At 40.9% G+C, this 24,521-nt stretch overlaps 1 protein-coding gene across 4 annotated transcripts; it reads right to left on the bottom strand.

Moving 5' to 3' along the window:
* Positions 1-274: 274 nt before the first annotated feature.
* Positions 275-23,498, bottom strand: cep83 (centrosomal protein 83). Of its 4 annotated transcripts, XM_051953998.1 has the most exons (16): positions 23,370-23,498; positions 21,483-21,689; positions 20,179-20,329; positions 19,937-20,029; positions 15,877-16,008; positions 14,851-15,102; positions 14,179-14,310; positions 13,664-13,778; positions 4,290-4,434; positions 3,879-4,028; positions 3,414-3,489; positions 3,162-3,319; positions 2,022-2,151; positions 1,615-1,718; positions 1,265-1,454; positions 275-758 (listed from the first exon to the last, which is right to left on the bottom strand). In XM_051953998.1, exons 2-16 carry the CDS (start codon positions 21,680-21,682, stop codon positions 621-623), a joined length of 2,166 nt encoding a protein of 721 aa, XP_051809958.1. In that variant the 5' UTR covers positions 21,683-21,689; positions 23,370-23,498; the 3' UTR covers positions 275-620. The 4 variants fall into 4 exon arrangements, 1 of the variants encoding a protein (XP_051809958.1); XR_007944501.1 differs by lacking the exons at positions 275-758; positions 1,265-1,454; positions 1,615-1,718; ... (3 more) ...; positions 3,879-4,028; positions 4,290-4,434 and adding exons at positions 11,292-11,589; positions 11,682-11,847; positions 12,023-12,181 and having other exon boundaries at positions 12,943-13,778; XR_007944502.1 differs by lacking the exons at positions 275-758; positions 1,265-1,454; positions 1,615-1,718; ... (3 more) ...; positions 3,879-4,028; positions 4,290-4,434 and adding exons at positions 11,292-11,847; positions 12,023-12,181; positions 12,943-13,100.
* Between the last annotated feature and the right edge of the window lie 1,023 nt (positions 23,499-24,521).

Here is a 24,521-nt window from a genome sequence, read left to right as displayed (position 1 = left end):
TTTAATTCCAAAACTTCACAGGAGTCGAATATGCTAAATGAGACGCACTTCAGCTGGCAGTAGCGTATATAACTTTCTTTCTTTGAAAGTAGCTTTGTGTCTGACGGACTTCGCAGTTGCACTCTTTAAAACAACTCCATTACTGTAATGAGTTTCGCTGTCAAATGAGAATGTTATGAACTCAACCTCTCAAATGCACAAATTCAAAACTACAAATGTGTCAGAAGCAAAGATAATCTGTAAACTGTTTCAACAGACTTTCATTACTTTACAATTTACAGTCTGTAGTGGCTTTTTATTGACTCCATATAAATCCTTTGTTTTTTTACAGAATGGCTTAAGAGCAAATGTAAACAAGTGTCTCAATACAAAAATCAAACCCTGAGGTTGTCACAATTCATTTTTAAAAAAGGTGCCAAGGCATCACAACATTAAGACACATGTAAACTGTGGGGAAAGAACAATCCATTCTCATCTGTCCATTTTTACGGAAATATGCCAATAAATAATATTTCTTGTTTTCTATAAACACTGTTGATGTCCATGATTTGGAAACGGGACACCGTCTCATTCTGTAGTTGCATTGGAAGTCCAGTGGGATGTGGGATGTAGGATGGGGGTCAGAGGTCAGGCTGAGGTGTGGCCTCCCGATCCCTTTGAACCAGAGATCCCAGTTCCTCCAGCTGCTGCTGCTGGGCACTTTCCAGATTCTCCAGCCTCCGACGCAGCAGAGAGAACTCTCCCTGACGCTGCTCCTCCTGCAGCAGAGGAATAAAGTAAGGAAATGTTAAAGAGTCATTAATCAGCCCTCTGCTGCTGCACATACAGTCACAAAAGAGATGATGAATTTACACTTCATACATGCAAACCGTTTCCTGTGTTCAGTCACACTTGGCTAAAAAAAAAAATCAAACGGATGCTTTGACTGGTGATTTATCATGATTTTCCATCACTATATGATCTTCATTTTCATTTCAGTGTTCAGACAGTTGTTTTTCCCGTCAAATGCTCTGCACAGTGGCTAACACATCCTATTCTGCTGCCTCGGTTGGTGATTTGACATTTTAAGGATTGCCTTTTAACATCCCACAGAAAACACGTGTGAACTTTGTGTTTTCAGCTGTGGGTTTTGAGTGTTCAACCTGCACTGCCATGTGGCCCATTTACTGCTGTGTGCAAACTTTTCCGTGTGCTTTGACTAAGAGTTTCTTCCTGCATGATTGCGGTACTTTTCACTCTGATGAATGTTCACTGCAACACTCACTGGGTTATTGGGAAACTGTCCCTCAGACCCGAGGAAGAGGAAGGGGGCGGGTGAGGAAGTCAGGAATGCAGGACCAGCACCGAAGGAACCCTGACCACCTAATAGGAGGCATCGAAACTCGTTGTGTCGTCGCTGCAGCTCCTTTAACCGTCTGTTGAGTTGAGCTTGCTCCTCTGAGAAAGATGAACGCCTGGGGAAAGGAAACAAGGTGTTTAAAGTTTTAAATTTGTTAGCTTCGAAGAACTTGAAACAGTTAGGAGTCATATGTCTGTCAGAAAGAAGTAGCTCTGACCAGTGCCACTCATTCTGGTGGATTATTTCACTTATAAGACATGAGAGGTGACTTTTACTTTTTGGCTGCAGCAGCTTCCAGTTCCAGCTCTTCAATTCTGGCCTCCAGCAACTGGATCTTATCATGCAGGCTTTTCTCTTTGTTCTCCGTCAGCGTTTTTCTCTAAAACAACAAACACATTCTCTGCAGATTCCACAACCGATCAAGCCTCTGATTACTAGTTGGGGGTTATCATGGTAAAGTTGCCTGAATACATGAGAAAGTATTGCTGAAATGAACAGAAATAGGTTATAGTTTTCTTGTAAACATAGCCACGAAAGCCTTTAATTTAAGAATGAATACTGTATCTACGACATATATGAATATTCGCTAGGAGCATGTAGCACAAACAAATCTGTGAGTACCTCTGAAGATCTAACATGTTCCAACGTGTGGAAATGAAAGCATGTGAAAGAGGAGCACTACCTTCTTCTGGGCTGCTGCTGCCCTCTGCAGCTTCTCTTTGACCTGAGAGTATTTCTGCTGCAGCTCAGCCTCTCGCTCCTGCAGCTTGTGTTTCTCCTCCAACCAGTCGACCCGACGTTCTTCCACCAACCTGGAAGAGGAACAACAATGCAAAAACTCTAAGTCTTACCAAGTCTATTTGTCTTATTTTTAGTCAAAATGTCTCATCTCACTTGATTTAAGATAAATTCACTTAACAATAACATTTCAGATAAAGATAGAGGGACTTGTTTAAAGACAATGAATCTTAAATATCTTGTCAAGTCAAACAATCTTGAAATGATCTTGTTTTAACCCTCCTGTCGTCCTGCGGGTCAAACTGACACGTTTTAAAGTTTGAATATGTGGAAAATAATATATATTTTCACAGTGAAAATTTCCAACATTTTCAAAATTTTTGGGAATATTTTTGAACATTTTTTGGTTGAAAAAAAAAATGCAAAAAAAGTTTCTTTAAGAAAATTCAGACAAAAAATTCAACCAAAATCCGTTCATTTTTTTCTGGATGTTCTTAAAGAAAATATTGGAAGTTTTACTGACATATATGTAATCACTTTAGATATTTTAGGAATTCTTTGGAAATTTTTACTCCTTCTTTGAAAATATTTACAATTTTATTTTTTATATATTTTAATTTTTTATTTCTTGCCAAATTTGGAGATTTTTTATTTTTATTTTTTTAAATAACACGTTTAAGCGAAACTTTTAAGGAATTTTCTTCCTGAAGATTTTGCAAATTTTTATAAATTTGGGGAATTTTTAGCTGAATTTTTTTAGACAAAGCAACAATATTTTTTGGTGCCGTAAATGAAGACAACAGGAGGGTTAAGACACTTAAGCTTGACAATCCTGGCAAAATGTAGCTTAAAACAAGTTTTCCCAGCTAATTTTACGATCTCAATATTCTAAATATCATATCTTATTTCAAGAAATCTCACCAAGCTATTTTTTACTTGTTTTTGTTTTAATTATTTCAAGGTAAAAGTTCTTTGAAATAAGTTTTTTTCTTGTTTTGAGAGGGGCATTTTTTTTCCAGTGAACGGACACAGAGAAGTGAAAGGGGTACTTTTAGATCTTCAGACTGGCACGCTGCAGACGAACCTCTCTGCCTCGTGCTGGCTCTTCTCTGCCTGACCTCGAGCCGTCCTCAGCTCCTCCCTCACTCTGTCCAGTGTTTCTCTCAGGCGCTGGTTGGTTTCCATCAGGTCACTTTCAGAGTGTGACAGCATCCCCAGCTGGACTCCAAGCTCCTGGTTTTGCTGTTATGTCAAACAGTAATCATATTTATTTCAGGCATCTTTGTTTTGTTAGTTTTTTTTTTCGAAATAAGACTTTACAGCTTCGTTGCCTTACCTGCTGTAGGTCTGCAATTTCTGCTTTCTGTCTCTGAAGCTCTTCAAGCTGTGAGCTCTGCTGCTGTAGTTTAGTTCTAGAATATAAAACATATTCAGCATGGCAACATTTAGAAAAACTCTGTTTCTCTCTACTGTTTTGAACAAATGGATATCACACACCCACTGTGCTACTAAAAAATATTTTAAAGTCCTCCACAACACATTTATGTCAGTAGCTGACCACAAAATGGGAACAGGAACTGTGGTAAACAGGCTGAAAATGGAATTGAGATGCTTTTCTGTGCTGTAACAGAGCCAACCACATCATCTCACACCCTCTGCTTTTATCCAGATTAGTCTCAACTAATGCACTGTGGCTTCTATGTGCACAGTAATTAGTTTAACGGTGGATAGAGGGATCAGATGGCTGCCACAGTTTGGATCTATTCTGCAGCTGTCTTGCAACGTTCCACACAGAGCTGACCTCAGGTTATTCAGTTCTCTCCGGGTTGACTGCTCGCCTTGTTGGGCGTTGTGGAGACGCTCCTCCCACTCCTCCTTCTGGGCCTGGTCTGAAGCGTCCTGCAGCGCCCTCTGCTGTTCCAGTGCTGCAAGACGGTTTTCCAACTCCAACCTAACCACAGAAAACCAGAGAAAATGCTTTAAAATCAAGTAAGTGTAGCAGAAATGAGAATCACAACAAAGAAGTATTCTCTGTCATTTTGTACAAGCAGATTTTTTCTAATTAACCCTTTACTGGAACGTTGGAACATCAGTGACAGATTGAGAACAGTTCTGCATCTTTTCCATGGATTACAGATATTTTTCAAACTAAGGTGATAAAACCTGATGACTTCTATCAGTTAGTACAATCAAATGTGAAGATAATTCTCACTTTTCCTCGTGCACTGTTGCTGTTTTGCGGAACTCCTCCTCTCGAGCAGACTGCACCTTCCTGACCATCTCCCTCTCCTTTTCCACCACAACTTCTTTGTGTCGTTCCACTGCTGCCTTCAGCACTTCCACATCGGCCTGCAGACCTGAGACAGACAGCTGATCGTCACAAATCTGAGGCTGATACACTGTAGGCTTCAGAGTGCATCATAGCACAGAAACAGCTCTAGTGAAAGTTACTAATGACCTTCTCATAGCATCAGATAATGGACTAGTCTCTATACTTGTTTTGTTAGATCTTAGTGCAGCGTTTGACACAATCGACCACAAAATTTTATTACAGCGTCTAGAACATTCAATTGGCATTAAAGGGACAGCACTGGATTGGTTTAAATCCTACTTATCAGATAGGTTCCAGTTTGTGCATGTCAACAATAACTCTTCTGAGCATACTAAAGTTAATCATGGAGTTCCTCAGGGTTCTGTCTTAGGACCGATACTTTTCACATTATACATGCTTCCTGTAGGCAATATTATTAGGAAGCATTGTATTAACTTCCATTGTTATGCAGCTGACACACAATTGTATTTATCTATGAAGCCAGATGAAACTGATCAGCTAGCTAGACTGCAAGATTGTCTTAAGGACATTAAAACCTGGATGACTTTTAACTTCCTACTGCTAAATTCAGACAAAACTGAAGTCATTGTATTTGGCCCCAAACATCTTAGAAACTCGCTTTCAAAGCAAATAGTTACTCTGGATGGCATCACATTGGCCTCCAGTACTACTGTGAGGAATCTTGGAGTTATTTTTGACCAGGACATGTCCTTTAACTCACACATAAAGCAAGTCTGTAGGACTTACTTTTTTCACCTGCGTAATATTGTAAAAAATCAGGAACATTCTGTCTCAGAGTGATGCAGAAAAATTAGTTCATGCTTTTGTTACTTCCAGGCTTGACTATTGCAATTCCTTATTATCGGGTTGTCCAAATAGCTCTCTCAAACATCTACAGTTGATCCAAAACGCTGCTGCGAGAGTACTGACAGGAGTTAGCAAAAGAGATCATATTTCCCCTATACTTGCTTCTCTTCACTGGCTTCCTGTTAAATCCAGAATAGAATTTAAAATCCTTCTTCTGACATATAAAGCTCTTAATAACCAATCTCCATCATATCTTAAAGATCTGATAGTACCTTAATATCCTAGTAGAACTCTTCGCTCTCAAGCTGCAGGCTTACTTGTTGTTCCTAGAATTTCTAAAAGTAGAATGGGAGGCAGAGCCTTCAGTTATCAGGCGCCTCTCCTGTGGAACCTGCTCCCAGTTTGGGTTCGGGAGGCAGACACCCTCTCTATTTTTAAGACCAGGCTTAAAACGTTCCTTTTTGACAAATCTTATAGTTGGGGCTGACTGGGTGACCCACAGGGGTTCGGCTTGTGTCTTCATTTGCACAGCTGACTCCCTCTTGGGCGTCCCTTCATTCTGCCTCTAGTCATGCTGCTATAGGCCTAGGCTGCTGGGGGACTTTTCTTGACGCACTGAGCCCTTCTCTATCTATCTTTACATTTAATATGTATACCGTTATTGCAGTACATTCACTCTGTTTCCCCCTGTGCTATTTCTCCGAGTGTCCCTGGTCCCAGAGCTGGATGCTTCAGATCTGCGGTTGATGTTCCACCAGCTGGTCCAGTCTCCATCATGTCCACTGTGGGATGCTGCTGCTGACCTTCCTCCAGCCCTCTGCTTCCAACTCCCTTTTTCCACCAGTCAACTCTGCATTGCCTTCACTATACTGTTATGCTAACTTACATACTGTTTGAATTTTACTGCTAGCTATATATGTAGTATGTTTAATGTCAAGAGTAGTACATCATAAGAGTAAATTATGAGTCAGTTTTCAATGTTAGCTTATACTTTGTCTGTGTCACATATCCTGTCATGCATGTATCCAAATGTGTGTTGTGTTTTCCTTGCTTTCCCACCCCTCCCTCTTCTCCCATCCCTCCCCCTTGCCCTCTTCTGTCCTTCTCAACCCGCCCGGCCAGCAGGCAGATGGGTCCCCCCTATATAGAGCCGGGTTCTGCTCGAGGTTTCTTCCCTGTTAAAAGGGTGTTTTTCCTTGCCACTGTCGCCTTTGGGCTTGCTCTGGGGGTCAGGCATATGGGTTCTGTAAAGCGTCTTGAGACGATTTGACTGTAATTGACGCTATATAAATAAAATTGAATTGAATTGAATTGAATTAAATGTAGGGTGACCATACGTCCTCTTTTGCCCGGACATGTCCTCTTTTGAGAGGCTGTCTGGCCGGCGTTTATACAGTCCTTCAAATGTCCGGGTTTTTGATCCCCTAAATTCCACATAACGCGAAACCGCCGCGCCGCACAGCGCCACGCTCTTGAATCGTACTGCGCAGCACTTAGAACCCATTCTCTTCTATCAGACAATTTCCACTGCACACGCTGCGGAGCGCTAGCGCCGCATCTCTGAAGCGCCGGCGCGCGCCACGGCGCTGGAGATTTGCTTGCTCGCAGGCTGACAGGCAGGTAGGCACACTGCGAGAGAGCACTCGAACCGAAAGAAAATGCCGAAACGCAAATGTCATTTCACTGATGAAATGCGAAAAAAGTACCCGTTTTCGTCCGGGTCGTGTCAAATGGGAGGCAGAATGTACAGTCTGCAAAGCTGGGACTTATAGCTAATAAGAAAAGGAAAAAGAAGGAAAAAAAAGGACTGTTGACTTGAGGCATTATTTCTATATTTTTTTCATTTGCCATTAGACACATTATTTTGAAGAATGGCCTAACTGAACACTGAAAAATAGGCTACCTCTCTTTTTTCTTTTTGTTGAATATTTTGAGGCATTATTTCTATTTTTACATAATTGATAACTGGGAGGTTATTTTGAAGAATGGTACTCTACCTCACTTTTCCGGTGTAAGTGTCAGACTTAAGAGAGATGATTATTTCTTATTTTGTTAAACATCTGAATACATGTGTTCCTACACAACTTGAGTCAATAACTATTAAAGACTAGAGCATGCCATATTTGTATATGACTGATTATATTGTTTAGGAGAATTGCTTTAATTTAATAAATATATTATTTATAAAGCAACTGTTTGTGAGTGTTTTGGGCTATTTTTCTGTATATCCAGGTACACACGTGGACAAAATTGTTGGTACCCCTCAGTTAAAGAAGGAAAAACCCACAATTCTCACTGAAATCACTTGAAACTCACAAAAGTAACAATAAATACAAATTTATTGAAAATTAAATAATCAAAATCAGCCATCACTTTTGAATTGTTGATTAACATAATTATTTAAAAAAACAAACTAATGAAATAGGGCTGGACAAAAATGATGGTACCCATAACTTAATATTTTGTTGCACAACCTTTTGAGGCAATCACTGCAATTAAACGATTTCTGTATTTGTCAATGAGCGTTCTGCAGCTGTCAACAGGTATTTTGGCCCACTCCTCATGAGCAAACAGCTCCAGTTGTCTCAGGTTTGATGGGTGTCTTCTCCAAATGGCATGTTTCAGCTCCTTCCACATATGTTCAATGGGATTCAGATCTGGGCTCATAGAAGGCCACTTTAGAATAGTCCAACACTTTTCTCTCAGCCATTCTTGGGTGTTTTTGGCTGTGTGTTTTGGATCGTTGTCCTGTTGGAAGACCCATGACCTGCGACTGAGACCAAGCTTTCTGACACTAGGCAGCACATTTCTCTCCAGAATGCCTTGATAGTCTTCAGATTTCATCGTACCTTGCACACTTTCAAGACACCCTGTGCCAGATGCAGCAAAGCAGCCCCAAAACATTACTGAGCCTCCTCCATGTTTCACCGTAGGGACAGTGTTCTTTTCTTCGTATGCTTGGTTTTTGAGTCTATGAACATAGAGTTGATGTGCCTTACCAAAAAGCTCCAGTTTGGTCTCATCTGTCCAAAGGACATTCTCCCAGAAGCTTTGTGGCTTGTCAACATGCATTTTTGCAAATTCCAGTCTCGCTTTTTTATGAGTTTTTTTCAGCAGTGGTGTCCTCCACGGTCGTCTCCCATGAAGTCCACTTTGGCTCAAACAACGACGAATGGTGCGATCTGACACTGATGTACCTTGGCCTTGGAGTTCACCTTTAATTTCTTTGGAGGTTGCTCTGGGCTCTTTGGATACAATTCCAACGATCCGTCTCTTCAATTTCTCATCAATTTTCCTCTTGCGGCCACGTCCAGGGAGGTTGGCTACTGTCCCGTGGGTCTTGAACTTCTGAATAATATGAGCCACTGTTGTCACAGGAACTTCAAGCTGTTTAGAGATGGTCTTATAGCCTTTACCTTTAAGATGTTTGTCTAATTTTTTTTCGGATGTCCTGGGACAATTCTCTCCTTCGCTTTCTGTTATCCATGTTCAGTGCGGTACACACCTTTTCACCAAACAGCAGGGTGACTACTTGTCTCCCTTTAAATAGGCAGACTGACTGATTATGAGTTTGGAAACACCTGTGATGTCAATTAAATGACACACCTGAGTTAATCATGTCACTCTGGTCAAATAGTTTTCAATCTTTTATAGAGGTACCATCATTTTTGTCCAGGCCTGTTTCATTAGTTTGTTTTTTTAAATAATTATGTTAATCAACAATTCAAAAGTAATGGCTGTTTTTGATTATTTAATTTTCAATAAATTTTTATTTATTGTTACTTTTGTGAGTTTCAAGTGATTTCAGTGAGAATTGTGGGTTTTTCCTTCTTTAACTGAGGGGTACCAACAATTTTGTCCACGTGTGTAAAGTGTTATTTTCTGGGGAATTCAGAATATTTGTTTAACTGAGTTTGAAGCACAGAAAGCCCCCTGACCCACGGAAAACCCCTAAAAATGGGGGGGACTGAAAATTTTTCGCGCGGGAGCTGGAAGTGTGTCCTCTTTTCAGAGAAACAGAATATGGTCACCCTATGTAAATGTTAGCGGTAAACCGGAGCAGTCATGGATTTTTTTTATGCGATGATCTTAGAAAATGAAGTTCAGAACACAATCTGTAACTGAAATCTTTCATGTTTTGAAAGATTAACTGAAATCAGGAGGCAGCGTTGGTCCATTCTCACTGCAGATGAGCATGATTTGTTTGTTCAGCTATCAGAGTTTAAGACCATCAGAGTGAACAACACTGACCAGTCCTCACATTTCCCACCCATTTAAACGGCTGTTTGGTTTTAAGCATAAAGTTAGAATCAGGTTTATGTCTAGACTGGATTTATGATTAATTTAATGTTTTCTTCATTGGAAAAAAAAAAGGTATTCTTTCAATAATAAGGACATTTCTAAGTGACCCAAACTTTTGACTGGTATAGGCTGTATTGGCTGAACGAGATTGTGTTGGTTCGTTCCACTCAAGTGGATCTACATGAACTCTGCTTTATAAGATATATCTATTGCTAAGTAGTACCCCAAAATAGTTTCTACTCACCATTTCCAGTCAATTTTTAATAATTAGCGTTTTTTGTGTCGGTCTTTTTTTACTGTGGCGTAGTGATATTTACACAGGCGGACTAGGATTTGCAGTGCGTGCAGCGGTTTTTGGTCATGTGGACCAATAGGAGCCGAGTCCTGTTGCCGTGGTATCAGATAAACACCCAACATGGTGTCGACTGTATCTCGCACAGATACCAGCGAAGATGACGAAAAGAAAGACAAGGAAACCGCATTCAAAAGTTACTAGAAAAGGATTAAAACGATGCTATATGCATCTCACAGATGTCCAGGGCGAAGACGTGCAGGACTTTACACGGAAACGGTGGGAAACTTACAGAACCTGCGTTTAGGCTGTATTGGGACCATGGAAAAAGTGCCTAGAAAGTGAATTTCGCTCCACTACGCTGGATCTCCGTGTTCAATGCATTTTTTCATAGACAATACCCTTCTAGACTCGGGGTTAAAAGTTCTACTCAGAATATTTTTCCGAACTTTGTCACCAGCCAGAAATGTATCTTTATGAGAATACCCAAGAAATGAAAATCTGGTGCTGCTGTTTTTGCTTGTTTTAAGTGCTATGCTAATTCTGGCAACACAAAATCTTTATCAAATGTCATAAACACATCTACCAAATATTTGAAACAAGTATTGGTGCCTTAGTGTACACATAGGTGAATTCAGAGTGAGAAATGTAGCTAATTTCTTGAAGGAAACGCTTCAACGTAAGTGATTTGCACCCAGCACAATGAAATATATAGTAAATTTAGCTAAAAACTTATGTGTCATACATTAAAAATATCACAACCTACTGTGCAATGAAAGATATAAAATAAAAAATGCACACCATGGCCATAAATGGCTGAAAATCAACCGAATTGCTATCACGCCCTAGCCTAGACCCAGCTCTGAAGACACAAGGGTCTAGGAACTCTCGACAGGGAGGGAGATGGGCTAAAAGATTGTCTTTCAAATCACTCTGCAGCAATTGGGTAGGTATACAACCAATTAGCGCAACGGATAGGCTGATGTAGTTCCTAGAGTGCCGGAAATCAGAGGATGCGGTAGTTCGGTGAAGCCTTATTTATAAGGTCAATGGGTGAAGCTCAAGTATATTACAGACATGTTAACAGAAAGATTATTCAGAGTCGGTGCTAATGGAGCTCAACGACTGTTGTCGTTTTTGTTGTCGACCCTGGCAGAGAATTAAATTTGTTGCCGTGGGTTGTCTAGCGTGGCTAGGCTAGTTGTTTCCGGTTGTTTCTGTCTGAATCGTAGCGCCTCTGTCGTCACTTAGTTACGCCCGCCTTCTGACTCTACATTTCATGGTGATTCGTTAGCCAGTTTTAGGAGCATCCAGCCTCGAGGCTTACCGAGGGTAACTAGACCCACCCTGGCAGAGAATTAAATTCGTTGCCATGGGTTGTCTAGCGCTGCTAGGCTAACCACGCCCTCCTAAATCGGAATAATGGCAAAAATGGAATAAGACAAAAAATAAATGCACAAAAGGTCAGAGTCATTCACAAGTATGGTATAAAACATTTATTCAAATACGACAGTGTCTCTGAATATGAAAATATAGATTAATACACATACAAATATAGAAAAAAATAAATAAAGAAAAACTGTACATGTTGACATGGTGCGTATATTACTCATCAATATCACTTTCATCAAAGTCATCATCCCATACAGCTCTGTCCTCTGTTTCTTTTGAAACATTCTTGCATGCTTGGCACTGACATAAATCTGTACAAGACAGTCTTGCAGACATACAAGAGCATCTTTCAGTTTCACATTTGGTTGTCTTGCTACAGTTGACTACCTGCAAAACAGGGGCAGAATTTTTAGTCATCCAGATGTTGAGCTAGCTATGTGTTCCCTGTCACTTTCAGTTTGGCTTTCAGCTTGGCTTACCTCAGTGTACTCAGTAGATGTACCTGACTGTGGTGGTATCTTTTGTAATAGTCTATCAGCTGACAGTGTCTCAACAAAAACAAGTTCACTGATGTTTCTCTAGGCAGGGCAGTGGTAAGTGAGCTGCTGGAAGTCATGCATCAGCCACCTCTTCAGTAGATCCTGCCTGAAACACAAAAAATATGGGGAAAGATGAGTATGTGTGTGTGCATGCACGTGTGTGTTTACATAAACATACGCGTATACCCTTTTTTGTGAGAATAAGTCAATAACAGTTAACCTTGTAGTATTTACTTCTTTTGTTTACAAGAACCGTGAGAGAGACACGATATTTCGGTTACCTGTATTCCGAAGCATCAAGACCCTCTTGATTCTTCACTATGTCCACGAATGTCTTTCGTAGCTTGTCCATTCGTAGCACTTCCTGGTCAACTATAATCCTTTGACGGATGACAGTCTCACAGAAGAAATTGTAGCTGTCAGTGAAGGGTGTTTCAGTTCTGAAAAACACACGCACACGCACACAAACCATGTGTAAACTGTTGCAGCCATGCCATATTTACATAATCATCCAATCAAGATTACCTGTCTATTCTGCCAATTTTTTTTTTTTGTAATTCTTTATTTATCAGGTTTCATTTTTACAAAAGGTGGATAACACATTAGAAACAACAATAAACTTTTGGGAGTGGTCAGTGTAATACAATAAACATTTTAACTCAAAATCAAATTGGGCTTTCTAGTTTTTATATATTTTACCCATCTGTCCCAATGGCTTATAAATCTGTGTTGTTCTTGATTGATATATGCTGTAATTTCTTCCATCTTGTAAATATCATGAGTTAAATCCCACCAAGTAGATAGTTTGGGGATATCCGGCGATAACCACTTCTTAGTGATACATTTTTTACTTGCGACAAGCAACACGCTTAACAAATATTTATCTTTTTTGCTCCATTTTTGTGGTGCACAACCAAAGTAGATCACTTTCATATCAAAAGAAATTACAGATTCAAAGATTTCTTGTAGTGCTCCATGTATGTCCTTCCAGTATTGTTTGAGTAGGGGGCAGTCCCATAAAATGTGAAAATGATTAGCTCTTTGCTCTCCACACTTTCTCCTATTCTGCCAATTTTTGATGAATAAAATTATCAAATCGGTTTTCGGAACTACAGTTAAACTAAAGACTATGTTGTTTGTCAATGCCTCATTTTGAAATGTACAATGTGCAATAAAATGTTAATGCATTGTAATAACTCACGCTTCATCTGGGGTTGCAGTACTTGTTTCCATAGGCCTTGACAAAAACTTAGTGTACTGTGCGTAACAGGTCCTGTGGTACCGCACCTCCAGGGCCACACAGTCTTTTTCTTTAATATGCAAAAGCATGCTGGTGTCCTCCTTCAGCTCAGCAGCCTTCTGCAACCGGCGTTTAAAAAAATAGAGAGAGAAAGCCACTGTCTAACGCAGGTTCTGTAAGTTTCCCACCGTTTCTGTGTAAAGTCCTGCACGTCTTCGCCCTGGACATCTGTGAGATACATATAGCATCGTTTCGATCCTTTTTTAGTAACTTTTGAAGGCAGTTTCCTTGTCTTTCTTTTCTTTTCATCATCTTCGCTATATCTGTGCGAGATACAGTCGACGCCATGTTGGGTGTTTATCTGATTCCATGGCAACAGGACTTGGCTCCTATTGGTCCACGTGACCAAAAACCGCTGCACGCACTGCAAATCCTAGTCCGCCCGTGTAAATATCACTACGCCACAGTAAAAAAAGACCGACACAAAAACGCTAATTATTAAAAAATGACTGGAAATGGTGAGTAGAAACTTTTTTGGGGTACTAATTAGCAATAGATATATCTTATAAAGCAGAGTTCATGTAGATCCACGTGAGTGGAACGAAATTCACTTTCTCGGCACTTTTTCCATGGTCCCAATACAGCCTAGTAGTGTTTCTGTGTGTGTGTTTGTGATTCATACTTTCAATCTGTCCATGCAGTGTGTCTCTCTCTCTCTCCACCTCCCCTTTAGAGCGAGCACACTCCAGTTTGATGCTGGCCATCTCCAGCTTGTGTGAGTGCTTCAAGCTTTCAATCTGTAACCCACAAAAAAAAGAAGCATGAATTGTTTTTTAAAATCTTTCTGTCAAGCATCAAACTACACGTGTTGATAGTGAGAAACTACATTCATGAACTGAACTGACTTAAATTAAAACCTACAAACACATACAAACATGAAATCTGGAGAGGGTTTTGAATTTGGTTCATCATAACTCTCACATTTTACACTCATCTGACTCCCAGACAGTTCTCAGAAGTGAGCTGTGAAATCCTGCCACAACCAGTTACCATACTGGGTGGGTTCAGGCAGGAAGTTATTCCCACAGATGGATATTAGCTGTATGTTAGCAAGAGATGGGAGCTCTAGTTCTGTTATTTTCCACAGTGTATGTAAAATCCCTTTGCCTGAACACACAGTCAGAGGTCAGAGTTTACCTGACAGGTGATGGAGTTCATTTCTCTCTCAGCTTTGTGCAGTCGCCCGGTGAGCTGGCTGTTCTGCTCGTGGCTCAGGTGAAGCTCGCTCTCCATCCGCTCCAGCTGCAGACGCAACGACTGACACTCTGCCTGTCACACCAGCAGCCAATCCCATCCATCAGTCATTGGAAAAACAAAATTGTTAATTGTTTAATTCTCTCATTTTTTTTTTTACTTCTAACTAAAGCATTAGAACACAGGAGTGATGGTTGCTGGAAATGTTCCTCTGTACCCCTATGGAGATATTCCATTAAAAATCAGCCGTTTCCAGCTACAATAGTCATTTACCACATTAACAATGTCTACACTGGATATATCATTCATTTAATGGTATCTTCATTGGAGAAAAAAATGGTTTTCTTTTAAAAATAAGGACATTTCTAAGTGACCCCAAACTTCTGAACCGTAGTGTATATGTGGGGATATGTGTGTATTTTAGTTTTTTTGTATCATTGAAACTTATTTATTTCTAAGTCTAGGATTATATGTTACTGTATGAATAAGGTATTATTATTATTATTATTATTGTAGTTTGCTGCAGCAACAGTAAGATGAAGCAGATGATTTTGGTGCCTTTTTAACTCCAGTCCAGTGAATGAAGACATGACAGCAGGTCTGCTGGCGTCTCACCTCCAGAGACTTCACTGCAGCCTGAGACTCGGTCAGCTGTCTGATCTGGATGCGCTGCACATTCTCCGCCTGCTGACCAGAGTTTTCCTTCTGGGCTCGAAGCTCGGCCACCTCTGCCTCCAGACCCTTCAGCCTCAGGTGGAGCTGCGCTTTCTCCCTCAGCAGAGCCTCCACTCGCTTCCCATCTCGCAGTGCATCCAAGCCCTGATACTGAGCCACCAGGTCCTCCCTGTCCTTCTCCAGACGAGAGATCTGAGAACGTTTCACTCATTTACATGTTAGTACATCACAACTAATTGAAACAATTCTCTTAAGAAAAACTACACATCAAATTACACTGACAGTCATTAAAAACTTTGAGACCATATTTTTCAACATAATTTTTATTTTAAAGCCTGAAACTGGATTTTCTTCATATGAATCATTTGTTTAGCATATTGGCATACAGAAACAAAAATCTAAAGTTTCAAGAATGATTTCAAAATAAAGAATGTCACAAAAGAAAACGGAACCTGCCAAACACAAAGTCACAACTGTCAATACCGAGTATGGCCTCCATTTGCTTCGATGCAGGCAGCAATCCGTCGGCGCATGCTTTGGACCAGGCTTCTGATTGTGGGTTGGGAACAGCCCATACGCCTGGCTACATCACTGTAGCTCAAACCGGCCTCCACCATACCCAGTGCCCGGAGACGTTGTTCATGTGATAGACGCGGCATGATGCTGTTCACTGGACTAACAATGGTGGCCTTTTTTGGGCCTTTATATAGGCCTTCAAAACCCATTCTCAAATTGTGCAGATACTCACTGAGTATTTCTTGGTGTGTATTTGGTTCACTTTTGCAAAGTGACCAACCCATGTGCAATGAATCATGACAAAATGACAACTCATCATTATCTCAACTACCAGGGCACTCGATCATCAGTAAATCCACAATGAATAATTACAACTCCCCTACAAGTAGAATTCTGCGTACATTTCTACCTCAAAGTTTCTATTGACTGTCAGTATACAAACAAGCCCACCTCTGCCTCATAGCGGAGCCTCCTCTCCTCCAGCACACGAGCATGTTCCTCTCTCTGGTGGTCAAACTGGGATTTGAGGAAGGTGAAGTCGTAGCGCAGCTTGTTGTACTCAGACCTGTACTTCTCTGTTTCCTGCAGAAATCACACATATACACATCAGCTGATGATCAGTGAGGAGACAGCAGGAAGAGGAGAGAATTAACAATCAAGCAGACAAAATAGAAATTAGCTTCCAGTTCCTTAAGGACACACTTTCAATTGATTTTCAAAAGCCAGTCAATGCTAATCTCTTGCCTGTTGCTACGGACTTAAAACGCACAGCTGGTAATGCCTATTAAGTGTCATAAAGCAATACTAGCCATGCCTCTCTTCAGCAGAAGCTATTTGCAGACATTATTAACAACAAATTACACTGAGTGACATAATTTCTAGAACAGTAAACTTGAAAAACCATCTTGTTCTGGCTGTCACAGCAAAAGGCTGTGTCGACTGCACTTTCTTCATGAGTGAAGCTTCCCACACATCAAAAATCTGTTAGAGGATCTAAATCTATCTGTTCAGAACATCTTTGTTAAGCATGACAGCAAATAATGTCAAGCTCAGTTTCAAAGTATTAACTTTAGATAAGTTTTCCTCCAAATACGCAAATGCAGCAGGAGAAGAAGAGACTCAATACTGAAGTGAATGGTTGTCGCTCAACCAGCGACTCTCATACGAGCTGTTACAAAGAAGACACACAATAGTGAAAGAAATTAAAGGAAATTCTCTCAAAACGTGTTTTTTTCCCCTCATTCTCTGCACCAGATAATCCTATGCTTGCACTAGGAATTTGAAATGAAGAGCCACTGTGGCTCACTCATAAGAACAACAATGAGCCACAAAAAGCCACAAATTTCTGTGTCAGTGATAGTGGGGAAAATGGAGTCATTTTCCTGCATTCTGGTGCATTTTGAGGTAAAAAAAAAAAAAAGCTCAATTAAAGACCCCCCCCTCTCACAACAGGAAATGTTTAAGTCTAAGTCCTGAATATAAATATCATCACAAAGTGTGAGTCTATATCATTTTGCTAAACTTTCAGATCCAAATTTAATGTTCTTTTTTGTAAAAACAGGCAGTCAGGGGTGAAGACACATTCCCATGTATATATGCATTTGGCCATTTAAAAACCTGTACCTGAAACATGTGCATGATCAATAGTTTTTGGCCCATAAAAATATTAATTTCATGTCCAATTTACCTTCTTTTCCTCCTATGTCCAATTCTTCAACCATCACTATGTACCATATCTCACAACTGTAGCATAAACTCAGCAAAAACCTCCTCTTTCTCGCTTTTCCTGATCGCAAATGACTTGCCTTGTGGCACACCGTTCAGAGATTTCACGCAGTAAAAATAGCATGCTTTTCTGTGATTGGCTGAGAGCGGGTCATGATGACCTGGGCGCGTGATCAAGATTCGGGTGGTTCCGACCATTTCCGACGCCTGTCGAGAGAAAAAGTTTGTTTTTCTTATATAATCGCTCGGGCGTTTCGAAGAAAAAGTAAGTCGAACCCTTTTTTGTTGCTTTTCACAAGAAAAATAGAGCGCCACTGTGGCTCACATGGTTCAGAATGACTGCGCCATCCAGCAAAACGATACGGCAATGGCGCTGTGGCGATCGGCTAGTGCAAGCCTAGTAATCCCACTTTAGTAGCTCAAACATAAAAGAAGTGTTCCAGTTTTATTCCTTTCTATTTATATTAAAGGTTCTGGCAGATGGTTCACGTGTTTTTTCGAATGCTTTCCATAATTTCTTGATTTATGGAGCGATAAAGAAGACGTATCCTCTGTTAAAATGGTTGGCAACAAAATTAAACAAAAATTCAGAAGCAGGTTTTATCCAATGTTCAGATTTCTGTTCTGGAAAATAATGCAAATTAGGGAATTTTTAGACAGATAATAGAGCATCTTTAAACATATACAGTGCCTTGTGAAAGTATTCGGCCCCCTTGAACTTTTCAACCTTTCGCCACATTTCAGGCTTCAAACATAAAGATATAAAATTTTAATTTTTTGTCAAGAATCAACAACAAGTGGGACACAATCGTGAAGTGGAACGAAATTTATTGGATATTTTAAACTTTTTTAACAAATAAAAACCTGAAAAGTGGGGCGTGCAATATTATTCGGCCCCCTTGCATTAATACTTAGTAGCGCCACCTTTTGCTGCAATTACAGCTGCAAGTCGCTTGGGGTATGTCTCTATCAGTTTTGCACATCGAGAGACTGAAATTCTTGCCCATTCTTCCTTGCAAAACAGCTCGAGCTCAGTGAGGTTGGATGGAGAGCGTTTGTGAACAGCAGTCTTCAGCTCTGCCCACAGATTCTCGATTGGATTCAGGTCTGGACTTTGACTTGGCCATTCTAACACCTGGATACGTTTATTTGTGAACCATTCCATTGTAGATTTGGCTTTATGTTTTGGATCATTGTCCTGTTGGAAGATAAATCTCCGTCCCAGTCTCAGGTCTTTTGCAGACTCCAACAGGTTTTCTTCCAGAATGCTCCTGTATTTGGCTCCATTCATCTTCCAATCAATTTTAACCATCTTCCCTGTCCCTGCTGAAGAAAAGCAGGCCCAAACCATGAGGCTGCCACCACCATGTTTGACAGTGGGGATGGTGTGTTCAGGGTGATGAGCTGTGTTGCTTTTACGCCAAACATATCGTTTTGCATTGTGGCCAAAAAGTTCCATTTTGGTTTCATCTGACCAGAGCACCTTCTTCCACATGTTTGGTGTGTCTCCCAGGTGGCTTGTGGCAAACTTCAAACCAGACTTTTTATGGATATCTTTGAGAAATGGCTTTCTTCTTGCCACTCTTCCATAAAGGCCAGATTTGTGCAGTGTACGACTAATTGTTGTCCTATGGACAGACTCTCCCACCTCAGCTGTAGATCTCTGCAGTTCATCCAGAGTGACCTCTTGGCTGCATCTCTGATCAGTCTTCTCCTTGTTCGAGGTGAAAGTTTAGAGGGACGGCCGGGTCTTGGTAGATTTGCAGTGGTCTGATACTCCTTCCATTTCAATATGATTGCTTGCACAGTGCTCCTTGAGATGTTTAAAGCTTGGGAAATCTTTTTGTATCCAAATCCGGCTTTAAACTTCTCCACAACAGTATCTCGGACCTGCCTGGTGTGTTCCTTGGTCTTCATGATGCTCTCTGCACTTTAAACAGAATCCTGAGACTATCACAGAGCAGGTGCATTTATACGGAGACTTGATTACACACAGGTGGATTCTATTTATCATCATCAGTCATTTAGGACAACATTGGATCATTCAGAGATCCTCACTGAACTTCTGGAGTGAGTTTGCTGCACTGAAAGTAAAGGGGCCGAATAATATTGCACACCCCACTTTCCAGGTTTTTATTTGTTAAAAAAGTTTAAAATATCCAATAAATTTCGTTCCACTTCACGATTGTGTCCCACTTGTTGTTGATTCTTGACAAAAAATTAAAATTTTATATCTTTATGTTTGAAGCCTGAAATGTGGCGAAAGGTTGAAAAGTTCAAAGGGGCCGAATACTTTCACAAGGCACTGTACCTTCAGACAATTAAAAGAAAATCACTGTCATATTGTGAGTAATCAACTAATCAATTGATTTCCTTAAATTAAACTCTTAAAACTCATCTCTCTATGTCAAACTAACATCTTTAGACTGTTTTCTGCACAATAGCATGTGGTAATATTGGAGCAATATGTTCAAAACCACAAACTGATGCTTTAGTATTCATGAAGTCCCACTGTGAAGTTGACAAGATTTGTTCTTTAGGTTTGTTACGTATGAAACCCTGGAAATCTAAATCCATGTTTTGAGACTCATCAGGACACTACAGTTTGAAGATACTCAGCCATAGTAGTGACTATTCTGCTTATGATATATACAAAATGTAAAAATCGCCATCTTATCGCCATGTTAAAAAAGTAAACACGTGCAACATAAAGGTACATACTGAGCAGTGAATTTTCTGGACCATTCCATCAACATTTGCATTGAAAACTAACAAGCTACCAGACCTCCTCCAGCTTGCTGAACCTCTCTCTGACTGGAGCCTCCATCTCCTGCTGCACCTGAGCTCTGAGCAGCTCCAACCGCTGAGGGGTCATCACCTGGTCAGCACACACAAAAACACACATTTGCATGGAGAATGTTGGTTCACATTTCAAACTGTGACTTTTTTGTGCAAACTGGAGGAAAGAAAAACGGCTGAATTGAGCTCCACCGTGTGACACTTCCTCTCCTGCTCAGGGAGCTATACCTGCAGCCGGAGCTCCTCCAGCTCTCTGGTTTTGTCCAGCAGCTCTCCTCTCAGCTCTGCCAGCAGCAGCTGCAGCTTCTCCTGCTGGGTCTGTTTGTCAGTCAGCAGACGCTTCAGTTCACCCTGAGCCCTCGTGAACTCCTCCTGCAGGCTGCACAAAAAATAAAGTAATAACATTAATCACAGCTTCCAACATGCATCTGGATGCCATAGAAAACTGACTATACTAATACAGTCATATTACAATCTCCTCACTATCTGTTGTCTGTTATTTATGTAAAGATATGCCTACTGGCCAGTTTTGTCAATATTTAGTTGGTCATGAAGACATTCCATGATCTCCTGTGTGGTCCCCTACATATACTCCTGTAATGTGTGTATATCAAGTTGATATTCTTTTCTGGATTTGATTTCCATCCATCCATTATCTATACACTGCTTAATCCTCATTAGGATCATGAAGGGTTCTCACCAGGATTTTTTTACAGCGTAACGGCAGGTCGGGACGACCTGACACTATGCACACGCGCAATAGCCTTCATTAAATCTCGCGAGCGGCCGGCCCAGATGCTCCAAATGCTCATGATTTAGGTCACTATTCACCATACATGGCATCACGGAAACAACTGAGACATGCGAATTGTAACCCTGAGATTGGAAGGGACTCTTAATTTTAGACAGGAACGGGTCAATCGACAGGAAAGTATGGCTGAGGTGGGGAGACATAAATTAACCTAGATAGGCACCCAGTCGATAAACACAAACGCACATGGCGTTATCTGTCAAAATAACTCTCTTTCACAGCACCAACTGCCCCAATAAAGAATTTTTTTCGCATAAATATGGAAATATTATGCAAGCAAATGTGCTCAAAACACAATACCACAACTTGAAAGGCAGCATAGCGGCCCTAATCACAGCGTAATCTTTTAAACTGACAGCGTAACGGCCCGTTACGCTGAAATGCGCTGGCGAGAACCCTGTCATGGGGGGCTGGAGTCTATCAGCTGACTTGGGGTGAAGGTAGGAGACACGGCATGTTTTTGGACTGTGGGAGGAAGCCGAAGAACCCAGAGAAAACCCACACATGAACAGGAAGAACACGCAAACTCCATGCAGAAAGATCCCAGGAAGGCGAGGACGCGGACCAGGGATCTTCTAGCTGCAAGGTGACAGTGCTAACCACCGATCCACTGTGCAGCCCTAAATTCGATTTGTTAGCTATTAATTCATGCCTATTAAGGAACATACAACAAATGACTAGAAGTGATACACCCTCCATATTAGCTTAGGTTCATCTGTACCTGGCATGCTCAGCCTTCAGCGTCTGGTAGTTGGTCCTGTGGTTTTCACTCTTCATCCTCTCATCGATAAGCATCTTCTGCAGCTCCATCTCTGCTCCCCCGAGTCCAGTAGACAACCCCAGCATGGCTGCAGACTTCCCCATCCCAGGCTCCAGGTTGGGGACCAGAGGGGCCGACTGGCCGAGTGTGGAGGAGGTCATCTCACCTCTGCAGCAAAGAGACAAAAAATAAGGCTGTGTAAACGAAGCAAAGCTGTGTCCGTTATCCAGAAAAGAAATAGAGGCTGTCAGGAAAAGACCTGGTGTTTAACGTGACAAAAAGAGTCTGCCTTCTCTCCAAGTGTGGTGAAAGTGTTTCTGGAGAGCAAGAATGAGGCCTGGCTTTGTTGTCAGTTAGTAACCATGGTGGCTTTAAGAGGAGTCCCTCAGCTGCTAGTTAAAGGCATTATGGAGGATGTTTTTGTTGTTTAATTTGTCTGATTCACATAAAATGAATATACTGACCTTTAGTGGACTTGTATGTATGGTTTCTAAAAGAATAAAAAATAAATAAATAAATAACTGTGGACATGGCAGGACCTGAAAAACATCAGCCAATCAACGCGCTCGGACCGAGGCGTTTGCTTTGCTCCCTTTCCTGTCAATCAAAAATCTTCCGGCTCAGGCCTAGTTACGTAGATTACGTACGCCTTGGACTTACGTGTTTTCTGTATGTGTTGCTTTGGTATAGCTTCGTAGTTAGCTGGCGACTTGTTTTGCTCATCTTTTTTTACATAATGGCAGATAAAGATCCAGGGGGACCCAGCCGTAAAAGAAAGGCATTTTTTGAGGTCAGAGAAAATAAAAGACAACTGGATTGCAAGAATGCAAAAACAAAAGTGATTATTGGCAAGTCATTTGGGCGATGGTGTCAGCTCAAGCAACAAATGGACCTAAAGACAGATGCCTTGGTTGCTAAATTCCTTCTGGACAGGTAAAATGTATTATTGTATTATACTGCGGCTGTAGGCAACTTCACTAGTCCTACGCAAGTTTCTGGAGGGGGGGCGTTTCTTCGTAAATGTTAAGGGGGGGAGGTTAGAGGGGTTGAGGGAGAGGTTGTATGTGCGCATGCTACGTTCCAAGTCGTAGGAAATTAAATCTCCTCTAATGCCTTTAACACCACAACCTCTCAACTCTAAATCAGCCTCAAGTGATTAGTGGCTCCTCTGCTGCTGATTCTTAGTAATTACAAAAACTGAACCACTCTAGACTCTTAACACGAAGCCTCGAGTTTATCTCAGACAGTGCAAGACCAAAGTCACTGGGACAGAATCTCAGCTTCTGGTCGAAATAAATTTACACAGTAATGAACTTCAAAAAGCGACATTGCAGCATTAATTATAGCTTCATATGCCGACTGAAGTGATTGAGAAGTCTGAAATTGTCTGTGGTATTAAGAAGATTGAAATATTAATGCTTCAAACTGATCTCTCAGTTTTTCACGAGTTGTTTTTAAATGTCGCGCTCCTCCTCCCGCTACTTAGCATGCTAACTAGCAGCTAGCTACATCAGTGCGCTCGTTATCGGACAGTCCATGCTTCTGTTGCTTTACGTTACAAATTCCGGGATATACAGTGTAAACACTCACAATTTAGATAGGTGTTCATGTTATTCTGCTAATGCAATCAACCACAGTTTAAACCTTAGCACGGCTATCGAAACGCCTGCCTACAAGCTAACTTCGATAGGCTAAATACAATAATACAACTGGTATTAGCTTACTAACGTGGTTAATTTGTGTCAGACCTGCAGCATATTTAAGGTTCTGACGACTAGAAACGAAACCATAAAGTACTGTTAGCATTTCTTTACACGCTTGAGCACTAAACTCCCAAAAGCTACTTACCTCCTCAACTTCCACTTCTTTCTTTCCCTTTACTCTGCCAGATTGCTAACTCGTCTGAAAACTACAAACCGTGGCATCATGGGAGTCATTTCCCAGAGTGCATTTCTCGTTGTCAAAACAACTCACGAGAGGTTACTCCAGTGAATCCTTTAATACTGACTGTGTTTCAGTGTCAACATATACTTATTTCCATATAGTTTATTATGACCTACTAACAAACATATCACAGATAAACTCAATTAGCGCAGTTTTAAACACATGTAGCATTTTTCAGCTTAATATTTTGTATCAGTTCATATCTCAGAATTCTGTTTAGATATTTGACCTTTTTTTATTACCACCCGGCAAAACTGCGTTTTCCGGAAGGTATTGTTTTGAGCTGAATGGTCTTGGTTGGTTGGTTGGTTGGTTGTTTGTCTGTAACAATTTGGTTTCCGCGCGATAACTCGATCAAATATTGATGTAGCCTCACCATATTTGGTACACAGGTGTACCATAATAAGACACAGGTCAAGTTCGAATTTGGTGACCTTCACCTCATTTTCAAGGTCACAGGGGTCATCTTTGTCGCCGGGCGATCCAAGTTTGGTAAAACTTCTTGTTTTAAATTGCAAATATAAGTGTGACAGTACTAATTCTTAGCTAGACCAAGGGCTGCATGATATTGGGAAAAATGATATTGTCATAGTCAACTGTTCTGCAATATGCACTCACCTGACACTTTATTAGGTACACCTGTTCAGTTGCATGTTAACACAAATCGCTAATCAGCCAATCACATGGCAGTAACTCAATGCATTCAGACCATAGACTGTATATAAAGATGGACGTAGCATCTGGCTCCAAAAATGAAGCCCACCCGGAAGTGTCAAAAACTTGCAATATCACGCTGTCCGCTAGGGTTGGCTCCAAAAACCCCAATTCATCACCGGAAAAAATAAAATCTGACTAGACTGATTTTCTACAGCTCAGGGGGTTTTTTCCGTTAGTTTTCATGTTTTTGTTTCGGTTTCGTGCGCACCAACACGATGTCGTCATGTTTTTCGTGCAGCTCACCACGAACGAAAACAGCTGTGGTAATCACATCTGAAAGTGGTTTATACCGGCGGATTCATGACGATCTAAGCTGTCCATCGGCGTTTGCGTCCGCGG

The sequence above is a fragment of the Acanthochromis polyacanthus genome, chromosome 1 (assembly GCF_021347895.1).
Source record: "Acanthochromis polyacanthus isolate Apoly-LR-REF ecotype Palm Island chromosome 1, KAUST_Apoly_ChrSc, whole genome shotgun sequence".
NCBI lineage: Eukaryota > Metazoa > Chordata > Actinopteri > Pomacentridae > Acanthochromis > Acanthochromis polyacanthus.
Note: the sequence above shows the minus strand (reverse complement) of the source record. Positions and strands in the feature narration are given on the sequence as shown.